This window comes from Montipora capricornis, chromosome 3 (genome assembly GCF_036669925.1).
Source record: "Montipora capricornis isolate CH-2021 chromosome 3, ASM3666992v2, whole genome shotgun sequence".
NCBI lineage: Eukaryota > Metazoa > Cnidaria > Anthozoa > Scleractinia > Acroporidae > Montipora > Montipora capricornis.
This window is the reverse complement of record NC_090885.1, coordinates 8,768,216-8,780,518: the sequence shown is the minus strand read 5'-3', so window position 1 is coordinate 8,780,518 and position 12,303 is coordinate 8,768,216. Positions and strand designations below refer to the sequence as shown.

General features: G+C 37.9%; 1 protein-coding gene across 1 annotated transcript; it reads right to left on the bottom strand.

Moving 5' to 3' along the window:
• Positions 1-1,642: 1,642 nt before the first annotated feature.
• LOC138042093 (cytochrome P450 3A29-like) lies at positions 1,643-11,244 on the bottom strand. The gene is made up of 5 exons (XM_068887840.1): positions 10,826-11,244; positions 8,631-8,872; positions 5,558-5,692; positions 3,974-4,346; positions 1,643-2,354 (listed from the first exon to the last, which is right to left on the bottom strand). The coding sequence occupies exons 1-5, from the start codon at positions 11,091-11,093 to the stop codon at positions 2,131-2,133; spliced, it is 1,242 nt and encodes a 413-aa protein (XP_068743941.1). The 5' UTR covers positions 11,094-11,244; the 3' UTR covers positions 1,643-2,130.
• Positions 11,245-12,303: the final 1,059 nt, after the last annotated feature.

The window sequence follows — 12,303 nt, the reverse complement described above, 5'->3', positions numbered from 1 at the left end:
ATGCCAAAAGTTAATGAAGAATTTCCGAGATAAAGGTTTTCTCTCAAACATAATACCCATTCCCCCTGAAACCCACCATGGGTATTCTCTTCGCTTTGGCATTGTTGTAAATAGCAGTGTTAAAGTAGTTGCCAGGACTGAACGGATGAACTATTTTTGTACTTATAAATATCAATAATATAGTTGCTGATGCCTTTGTAATTCAGCTGCAGCTGCAAGAGGGGTAAATAAACTGATCAATCAATCAATCATTTGTGCATATGGATTTATGAGATCGGTATTATTTGATGGCTATATTTCAATTGCACTTACAGCGAAAATCGGTTGATAGCTATCACTTACCCTCGGTTAGATAATTACATTATTTTCTTCAATGTCTGTTCCTTATAACTCACACTAGGGGTGAAGGTTATGTAAATTCATATAATTTATACCTTGGTTTTAGTAAAGTCCGACCCCCAAAACTGATTGACGTGCTGAAGTAAAGAAAATTCGGGTTATGATGCAATATTTTTCGCTGTAAGAAAATGAAAGTCAATAGTTAAAGGCCCACATTCGCCCAAAAGTCATTGCGCACCGTGACTAAATTTCGTGTAACACGAAATTACCCAAATAGCTGACATGTTGTTTCCCGCGTGATTCGCCTGAGTGCATTTAGCCAATCACATCACGTATTTGGACAAGTCGTCATTTGAAAAGAAAAACAAACGACCGCAATGACTTTTGGGCGAACGTGGCCTTTAACTAAAATAAGTAGTTAACTGACAAGCACCCTCAGTCATTATTTTGACAACTCGTTTTTGCAAAGAAGTTACTGGTTTTAGGTAAGTTGGGTATACCATAAAAAAGAAAGGCGTAAATGCATAATTACTCTATCAGTCGAGCTACGTCACGAGTGACCAGTAGTTTTGAAATTTGAACGGAGTATTCAAATCTGTGTGACAGTTTTGAACTTTGCTCTCGAGATTCTGAATTTTGCGTGGATATTTCCTTGATATATCGCAAACAGTTAGCTATGAACTTCCGTTTTATTACAAAATAAATGTTGTTTGAAAAGTGAAAACTATTTCAAGCGTTTGATGAATTATTGTTTAGTTATTGTGCATTTTTCGCACCAACTTTCACAAACATCTTCAAGATTCCATTCAAATCTCGGAAGATCCAAAGAAGAATTCGGATGTTCATTTCAGTCTCGTGGATACTGGTCACAAGTGATATGGCTCGACTGTAACATAGTACTTAAGGTGATTCCCTGGTTTTGCATTGCGCAACCCGACTGCGCATAATTTCTTGCGTCATTGGCGCGAGCATTAGCTCGCGCACATTGATAAAATGGCGGATTTGCACTAACACCAAGCTTAATCTGTCAAGGAATGGCTATTTTCTCCTGAACGAGCATGGTGACCTCCTGTTTTTAATGGTGTTAAGTACTCGAAATAGGTACACGGAAAACATATTTTAAGGAGAAAAAAAGTTGGATAGTAGAAGTTGTAGTATTTATATATAAATGAAGTGAACAAAGCATTTGGAGCCAGACACCGAGTGTGAGGTGATGTTGTAGCGGTCATATTTGCTTTCATTTTTTTGCAAGATCGAGCAATTTGAATCACTTTACTGAAAGATTTTGGCCCGAACAAACAAGTAGGTTCAAATTTTCAGTAATATTCAGTAGCTTTTTCTTTACAACTACAATTTTTCCGGTTGATCAAGTTTCAAACGCTTCTCGCGTAATTCGGTAAAAAAAAACACTTAAAATAAAGGGCATGCAGCGCGAAAGCAAGGACAGTGACCCCATCTTTCTACTGCATTCTTCTAATGTCCTGTGCATGAATATCAATTGTGCGAAGTTTGACAGAAATCTGGATAGTACGTCAATTTCAAGGGAATTACTTAATAGCGATATTCACCGTTACGTCACCTATTGTCATTTAATGTGCCAACCAGAGATCTGTAGGTTGTCGAAACCAAGGATTCTTTTGTTCTGTGGTTGGCAAAATTATCATAACAAAACAATAGTTTATAAACAGTGAAGTCTCCTGTAAACATAAATTTTTAGGTTTGTCACGCAGTCGAATTTCAATCGTATACGTTTTAAATTCTATTTTCTTGAAAGACGTTTAATACTAGTGATCATGTTTGAATTGGAGCAATGCGTAACTTCAGTCCATCCGGTTGAGTGGTTCCTTTGTTGACTTCTTTCACCACACATCCGGGAACTTCACTGAAAGAAAAATTCCTTACCAATGTCGCCATGACAACTTTCATCTCCATCAGTGCAAACTTGTAGCCAATGCACTTACGTGGCCCACATCCAAATGGAAAATATGTATAGGGATGAGTGCTACTCTGCTCATCTGTCAAAAAAAAATAATGACTGCAGTAAGCCTAAGTGGCAAAGCCGATGACGGCGGTATCCAATTTTTTTTACTTCTTCCTGTTTGAAAGTGAAAACGTTTTCTTAAAAAAATAGAAAAGCATGGTATAAAAACACGAGCAATGAAAATGCCCAAAAATTGTTTATTATTTGATGTGATCTTTTCCGAAGGTTTCCTTACCTTACTAGATTGTAAGGAGTTATTGTTAGAAATAGCCTTGCAAAGCTTTTAGTGATTTTCCAAGAACGATCCTCAATATTTGTCATTTACACCTTGTAACTTTCACAACAGCACTTACTAAGAAATACTCTCGTTTTTTCGGCCATTTTAACTTGACCAAAAAAATAAACAAACCGGCTGCAATGAAAAACATATTGTGACGCATTTTAACACGAAACGTCAAGTTAAAAGGCGTTATAATATGTTTATCACCGCAGTTTGTTTATTGTTTTTGATCAAGCACTTACTCATTGCGTAATCTTGCATGAAGTGGGTTATGCAGTCGAATTTTCAACCTCGGATACCGCTTCTCTGGCGTTCTGCCGGGTTCGACTCGCTCGAAGCCATGATTGGCTTTACTAAACTTCGGTTATTAGCTCATATACCATATAAACAAACATTACGCGTTCTTGTCACAAATCTCATGGAAAGCTTAGAAAAAGGTGGATACAGACTGTTAAAAAGCAACTACAGTTAAATGCACGGGCAAACGTATGTTCGACGTTGTTGAACGATGTTGATTGCTGGGGTGAACAAACGATTTCAACACATCATCAAAATTTGGTTCAACCAACACAATTGCTAATTTGCTCTGAATAAGCCTTTCCACGGGTATGATTTTTATCTTCCTTATTTTCTCTGCTACCAGAGGTCCTGGAACACAGTGTCCTAAATAACGATAATGGTCAATTCAGACCAAATTACCAATCGTGTATATCAGATAAATTCGGGATAGAGGATGGGCTGACTCAACAAAGCTCCACGACAGGCCTTGTATTCAGTCCCAGGCTGCAGCCGCGGTTGTTACCATGGACACAGACATGATACCTCATTGAGAGACCGATTACTGCGCACGCGCACACCCAGCAATGTTGAAAGAGGGGGGTAAACCGCTTCAACTTCATTCAACATTCGCGATAACAAAAGAAATCTTGAATGGTTGTTGATGCAAAGTTAAAACGCTCGATTCAACATGCTTCAACACGGTTTAAAGGGGGAGGGCAGCAAACGGGTTCAACATCTCTGTTCAACAAAATCGAACAGATTTTTAGGCGCTGGTTCAGGATGATGGCGATGATGATCATGATCGTATAAACGCGCAACGTGTTTTCTAGCTGAAAAAATTTGTGTCGGAAAGCGAAATTTGCAAAGACCAAAACGTCCAGGCGTAATCAAATTTAATAGAACCATCATTCCATTAGCGCATCTTGGATATGAGATTGGTTTTTAGAAACGAAGCTATACCATTTCATTTCCAACGCGCGCTCATCGAATATATTCTAATTGTTCATTCCGTTGTGTAACTAGAAAATATGGAAGAGTCCCTAGGGGTGGAAATCAAAATAAACTACTTAAGAATAAAAAAAAGCAGCAATCACCATTTTCTTCAAAGCGCTTGGGATTAAATTTTTCAGAATCTGGCCAAAACGAAGAACAACGTTGCATTGCATCAATGGGAAGAATGATATACGTTCCTGCTGGCACGAAATATCCTCCAATTTCAACATCTGATAATGCAACACGAGCCGTAATATCTCCTGGAGGATGAAGTCGCAGTGATTCTTTGACAACATTTTCAAGGTACTGCAACTTCTCCAGTTTCTCCCATGTCAGCTCTTCTTCGTCTGGAAAGGCAGCTTCTATCTCCGTTCTCAATTTTTCTTGAATTTGCGGATTCTTTGCAAGTTCGTAAAGGGTCCAAGCCATGGACACACTAGTCGTCTCATTGCCCGCCAGAATAAAGGTAAAAACCTTGAAAAAAAATTCACACCAAGAAGCAAGCCTTCGATAAGCTGATTGGTAGGGTTATAATAATCATTGCTAGGGGGACTGAGTGCAATTAAGTATTTCTGTTCTCTTTTTCATGTCTCACCTCGCCTCGCCTTTTACTTTACTGAATTGACTATCTTGTTTGAAACTAACAAAAGTTCCATACAGTAAAATAGAAGTCAATTCACACACATTTTGATATCTGACCCAGAAATCACATTTGCAATGATGCAAATAAAACACCATAAAATGGGTGATTATTGGTCATCGTGATGGTAAATAATTAATGAGACGTATGATCGTTTGTCTCACGATGCACTCACTTACATTGTAGACCTTATGGTCCCTTATCGCCTGAAAAAGACCAGCAATAAGCGGTTGAAAGGTCAGACGAACGATCATGAGTCCCATTTAATTACTAAAAGGAAACATTTGTGTTTAGGAGCTTATCATTATGTCCATACAATCCACAGACAGCATAGGCATAACAACGGCTCTTCAAATGTGGTAAATTTTACTTTCAGTTAAAAAAGGCTTATTTTCTTTATTGAGTTCACTTTATATGCATCAGTTTTGTTCCTAATCACCTACTTAATTGAAACATAACAAATTTCTAGAATATGCACAGAAATTAGTTTTCCTAGCATCATTTAGCCTCAGTGTACAGCCACCCGCTCTCCGAAAAAAAAAATCGGAGAGGAGCGTCAGTCTGTGATTTAGCGTTGATGACCGTGTTCAATACCACGTGATTTTTCCTGGAATGTGTGGAAAATGATTTGATTGGTTATTACCCATCGGTCATTAATTACATCATTGAAACAACGAGTTTTGATTGGTTTTTATTTTTATTTCTCCACATCAAGACCGTGAGAACCACCGTGCGAGATTTTACGATGAGTTCGTGTGTAATTTGCGCACGGTAAAAAATACGAATAAAAATACTTTTGATGGTACGAGCGGAATTGTTATCTATGGAGTGTTATGTATGCAATTGTTATCTATGGAGTGTAAAGTGCAAATCGATTCAACGTACATTTGTAGGAATTGTTGTCAGCGCTAAAGAAACGAAAATGCTCCTGACGAACCTTCGAATTCACGAGGTGAATATAGCACTATTCAAAAGATTGTCCACTCGAAAACGGCTGTACACAGGCTAAGCATCATTCAAGCAAAAACAAAATTCATAAGCATACTTGGGATCTTAATTCTTCATCACTCATTCTTGAATCAGTTTCTTCATCGTACATATCCATTAACAGATCAAGAAGGTCCTTCTTCACAGGTGTATAGCTCCCTTCACGTCTTTGCCTACGACGTTCTTGAATTACCTGTTTTATAATGAAATGCTATCTTTAATCTACCAAAAAATGGTTAGAGATAAGACTTGTCACAGATCAAATTATCATTAATTTACATACACAATGATACATTGAACGTCCCATCTGAGAATAGAACCCTTGACCTCTGACTACATCATTTAGTCATTAATTATTAATACTTACGGCGCGTTCGATTGACCCTATTCCGGAATAAGAATACGTGGAGTGATGATTTAAAATACTATGTGTGGCGTTTTGCAGCAACAAGGACAATAAAGCTAGGTTTAAAATAGCATTTTAGCAGATGTTTCACAATATTAATATGAATCTCCGCAAAAACGCAGGATTTCTAACTTCTATTCCATGTATTCCTATTCCGGAATACGGTCAATCGAACGCGCCCTTAGTTTGAACAATCAATATATTAATTCCGTATCTGTATCGCCAAAGCCACATTAACATAAAAAAACTGACAAACAAGCCATTTATCCATCTACATATCAGAACTGAAAAGGTCAATCAAGTTTTAAATGAAAAGTGAATACATAAATATCATAACCAAGTGGAGCATCTGTGCTAAAATACCATCCGGGACTCAGACTTTCTGATATCCGGTTGGTCTTTACATATTCACATACTTAACAAACTTCTTACACCTTGGATTGCACAAGAATCAAAGAATTATGAATGGTCATTACCAGTATAACACACATTAAGAATGTTCTTGTAAAAGAATATTCTGCTACCAGAAAAAGCAAAGGTACCTCCAATACAGTGTTATTTGAGATTTCCTTTGCCACCTGGAATTTCTTATTTACAGCTAGAGGCAGATAATCAAAGTAGGGGATCAGAAACTTGCAGATCAAATGCTTGAAATCCAATGCATAAAACATTGTTGCAAATGCTTTCGACGCTTTACTGTCACCACCCAGAATAGTATTGAAGTTGTATCCAAACGCAGTCTGACCAATCACATCAAGTGTTAGATGAGTTAAGTCATCTAAAACTTCTACATCCATGGAATGTTTGGCTTTAAAATCCTTCAATTGGTTTCCCCAATGCTGAAAAAGATCTCACACATTTATACTTACTGGACGAAAAGGATGACCAGAAAACACTTACCCCCGGTCCGTGGACCCCCTACGGACTGGGTCCCCGGACTGCCTTATGGACCGGTCCACAGACTACCCCTACCGACCCCCTCTAGAGACCACCCCAAAACAACACAGAATAAAAAATAAAAAATAAAAAATAAAAAACAACTGCAAAATTTGTTTATTCAGGTTGTCTGGATAGACCACTCGTGTCGGCGAAATTTCAGCCGTTACGCTCCGCAAAATCAGACTAAGGCTCAGGTATTGCCTTTTCCTTCGCTGTTGACCGGAGTGCTTCGAAAAAAACCGATAGAGTAATATCTAAGTTCCTTCTGCCATTTTGTTTGGAACAGGGAGATCGTGAAGCCTGGGGCGAGTTCATGAACCCGCGAGATTTCGCCGACACGAGTGACACGAGTGGTCTATCCTGACAACCGTTAAGTCAAATCTTTAGTTTTTATTTATTTTCATTTCTATGTTTTTTTAAGGTGGTCCGTACAGGGGGTCCGTAAGGGTAGTCCGTGGACACATTTATGAACTAAGCTACATCTTTTCACTTTAACTTCCTTGTACAAGGAAAACCATCCTAAGTTTTTGAAGATTTTTAATATTAACAAATTATGATAATCTTGAAGATTCTAAAATCACCCTGCCAGCTCTTTTTTGCAATTTTAAAACTCTGGTCAGGTTTTCTTTACTACAGAATGACAATGAAAAAGATGCAATGGTATCATAGGCTTGATAACAGTGTTGAACAGACAAACAGTTTTTATCTTCCTCAACATCCCAAAACGTTCTGCAAGTCTTGTACAAAATTAATATGGTCCATATGTTCATGAAAACTGAGTTTTTCATCAAGAACTAAGCCAAGAAGCTTTGCACTTGGGACTCGTTCAACATTGGTTAAAACTAGTGAATTATGACTAGTTTGAAGCCTCTACTTGGTGAGTGTCAAGTATTTATGAGTCAATGAGTCAATGAGTCAATGAGTCATGAGTCATGAGTCAATGAGTCAATGAGTCAATGAGTCAACGAGTTAGTGCAGTTAATTAAACCATAAAATGAAAGCCAAAATTTCAGAGATTGCTTAGGCCTAATCACTGAAACGAGGGCGTATTGCTATATTGACTGTGAGTCCATTGACTCATGACTCATGACTCATTGACTCATTTGATTCACGGCGGGTCTAAAACACAGGTCACATTCCACAGGTCACTCATTGCAGGTTATTGTTTTACCTTTTTGAAAGTAACCCAAAACCCGCAATTTGGCTAACCCTAGGCCTAAAACCAACCTTAGGCCTAGGGTTAGCCAAATTGAGGGTTTTGATTACTTTCCAAAACGTAAAACAATGACCTGCAACGAGTGACCTGTGGAATGTGACCTGAGTGTGTTTTAGACCTGCCCTTTGACTCATAAAACATGCATTCTCCTACTTGGTACAGTATGTGAATCACATAAAGTTTTGACGTAACACATTGTTAAACATGATGTTGTCAACTTTTCTACATGTTTGCAAAATTAAGAATGCTTGGGTATCCTTTTGGAGACAACCAATTAACGTATGCTAGAAACACTTCACTTAGTTTTTCACACATTCACACTTGGTTCCCAGAGAAATGAAGAACTTTAGTATAAGTATTTGGCTCTGAGTTTTAATATTTCCAGCAAAGATGGTGTCACTTATTTAGCATAGAAAAAAAACAAGGCTACATTTTGGGTAATAATCATTACATTTCCACTTGTTATTTTATTTCTCACCCTGACAAGGTTTTTTGAATTTTCCTGGAATATGCGATGCGCAGAACGTATGCGCAATTATAACAATAGTAGGCACTATCCTTAATTCTTACCTGCACAAGGTTTGTTGAATTTTCCTGGAATGTACTAAAAAATCCTTTCAAATTAGCAGAGCTAAATGCTGGGCCAATAATCCTTTTTTGTCGTGCATGTGCCTTCCCAACCACTGCAAACAATCCTTTGCTCACACTTGGCACAATTAAACTCACAAAATTGGTGCGTTCAAACTTGTCAGGATTTTTCACTGTTACAAATCTTACCAGCTCTGGGTCGGACACATACACCATATAGCCACCTGGAAAAAAAAAAGATTATAGTTACTGACTAACTACATACTCTTTGGACCAAAACCTGGGCCCTGTATGACAAAAAAAGAGGAGACTGGTCTAGTTTTATGATTGCTTCGTGGTGTATTAGCCTCGCACTTAATGTTCCGAGAGCTGTCTTTTAAAAACTTTTGCTTAGGCCTAATAAGAATACAGAGAGTATGATCCTAAACATGCATAAAAGCTAACCTTAGGCCTAATTAGGCCTAAACACAAGTTTTAAGACAGCTCTCGGGACGTTTTGTGCGCTCTCATTTTGTGCGAGTACCCAGTTTTATCCTGTTTACCTGACAGGCTCAGAACAGAAATCTTGTACTGACACTCCTACATGTATCTATAAGCTTAAGGTTCTCTGTCAAAACAAGATGCTCCAATACTACACCCTCTGCATCATAAAAACAACAAGCTGAAATCAAGACATTGAACTTTGGAATGTTCATTTCTCATTGAACCTAAATTTTCCAGTGGCCCAATCTTGAGTCCTACTCTTGCAAATAGATTTTAGCCAGAGAACCTTTGGAGATTTTTGAGATAAAAACAACGGGTTAGTCTGCCGTCGATAAGTCAACATGCCAGGGACCATCCAATTCAACACACACACACACCTCTGCATATAATATTTCTGAACAAGGCTGCCTAAGAAACTTTTGATGGGGTTCAAATCAGAACTTTGGGATCAGTTTTGTGAAATAGAGCAATTGAACTTGGACTTTTAAACAAATTGAAATCCTGCTCAGGTATGAAAATACATTGACAAAAATGACAAATTAAATAATAAATGCAAGCTGTGCATATTTTTCACCGCCATTTTTTTCAAAACTGCCTTAGTTTCTTCAGGAGTAAGAGAACCACTGTGTCACATACATGTAAATATCTACAATTCAAACAACACACAAGCATGAGAGTTTACACACTCAGAGGAGTGCATACAGCTGAAAGCGGGAACTTGTAATTCAGTTAACCACGAACTGTCTACCCAGAGAAATAAAAAGTTGAAACCACTTGGTTCTACTGTTTGAAAATATTTGAATTTATCTTCGAAAATATGTGAATAAAGCTCAGCATTATACGCAGATGATGCAACAAATTCGACCGTTAGATCTTAGGTAAATGTACAGTGCTCTTTAGTCGTCAACGTCATAGTTATTGCACCTTTAAAGTGGTACTACGACCAAAAAACAATTCTTTTTTTTCTTTGGATTTCAAAACTATGTTAACTAAACACTAACTGTGAAGTTTTAAGTTCTGATTTTAAAAAGACACCTGTTTATTTTAACTGGAATTTTCTTATTTATTGGTCCGGCATTACTAACTTTAAAATCTTGAGAGAGCTGGATCGAGGAGAAAATGACGTCAAAGACTCACTAGTTTAAGAATGCAATGCGTGTATACGCAGCCGAATTAATATGCAGCACGGGAGTTTTGGGCTTTCAGACTTTTAAACCGGTGTTTTGCGTATGTAATAAATTGCGTTTATACGCTGAAATTTTAAGCTAGTGAGTAAATGACGTCATTTTCTCTAGATCCAACCCGCTGAGGTCCAATCGGCCAGTTTTGAACGTGAATAATAGCGGACCGTGAAATAAACAGCCTTTGGATAAAACTCAAAGCTCAAAATTTTGCCAGTTAGGTGTTAAGCAAACACGCTTTCAAAATCTGAAGAAAAAAAGGAAATGATTTTTTGATCATAGTACCACTTTAACCTTTTTCCTAGAGAAGAAGAAAACTCGGATTAATTCGGAGTCAGGAGGTTCGAAGTCATAATGTCACTGATGACCTTTTGATCTTCTTTTCTTAGTGATATCAGGACTGTGGATTAGCAGACTACCCAAAACAACGTTTATAGTTAAGGCTAAAACAGAAAGAAAACAGCATGCTAGCTGTCAGTCAGTCCCTGAATACTGTATATAATGACTACCCACCTATTCCAATCCCAAATCCAGGGTGAACAATAAACAAGGATGGATACTGTTCTGTCCAAATCCGTATCATTTTAAGGAATCCTCCAGAGCGAAAGAGTGTGACAAGATGGCCGATCAACGGCAAGGCACCTGGAGGACAGGGAATCCTTTGTAATGGTGACAACCTCTCTTCCACAACCTTGTACGTGAGCCACGATAAAAGAAGTACAAATGCGAACAGAAATAAAAACTTCAAGCCAGTAATGTCGGCTAGTATTTCCAGAATCATGTTTTCTTTTTTCGATATGCAGCAGCTCTCACGATCTGATCACAAATGAACAGTTTGATGCAATGCAATATATGGCCAGATATGTGGGCTATTTTTGCAAACTTTCATCACTGTGACGAGGGATGAAGAAACTATTGCAAAGCGTGACAGGTTTTGCATCATACCACCACACAGGTAAGGACTGGGTTCCAAAACACGAGAAATACAGTGTACCACCAGGCCGGTGAGGGTCAGTAGGTTAAATTGGGGGTTATTCACCCTTTGCACCTTCAGAAACGAAACGTATCTATTTTGACTTCAGGGTGAACTATTTCACATTGAGGTAGATTGGGCAATCAAAACCGAGTTTGTAATTGAAAATCTAAACATCTGTGAGAAACAAAACGTTAACAAACTTGTGAACACTTGCAAACAAAGACAAATTCCATTCAATGTTTCTGGCGTCAAAAGCAAAGAATACACAAGAGGTGCATTGTCATTGACATCTGTGAGAAACAAAACGTTAACAAACTTGTGAACACTTGCAAACAAAGACAAATTCAATTCAATGTTTCTGGCGTCAAAAGCAAAGAATACACAAGAGGTGCATTGTCATTGACAATGAAGAAATTGAATGCACAAGTTCGTTAACGCTAATAGGAGTCCTTATGAAGGATGAAGAGCCTAGTTCCTGAAAAGACGAAGTTACAACTGTTTAAAGCAGTAATTCTCCCTAAGCTAAACTATTGCTCACTTGTCTGGCTATCTGATCAGTGGAAACTGGAGAGGATCTAAGAAAAGGGACTGAGAGCGGTTTTCAAGGACATTGTAACAACATACGAAAATTTGTTGAAGGGGCTAGGTCACGCTTTTAGGTAATTTTGTTTAATTTTGTTAGTTATGAGCTCTAAACGTCAAATTGGCAGAGCAAGAGTCTTTCATTTGCAAAATAACGGCCACGTAACAATTGAGAATGATTTTCCAGCTGTTTTGACATTTTGATATAAACTGATATAAATTTGAAAAAAGGTGGGCCGACGTTTTCCAAATTTACCCAATTGCAATCCATTTCAATCCTGCCCAGTTTTGTCCATCCTTGTCCCTCCTTAGCTTTCCTGTGTTTTGTTTGAATTCCTCTATAGTTTTGAGCCGTTATTTTGTTATTTCAGTTAATTCTATGATCATTTGATCAATGCTGAAATTGCCTAAAATTGCGTGACCTAGCCCCTTT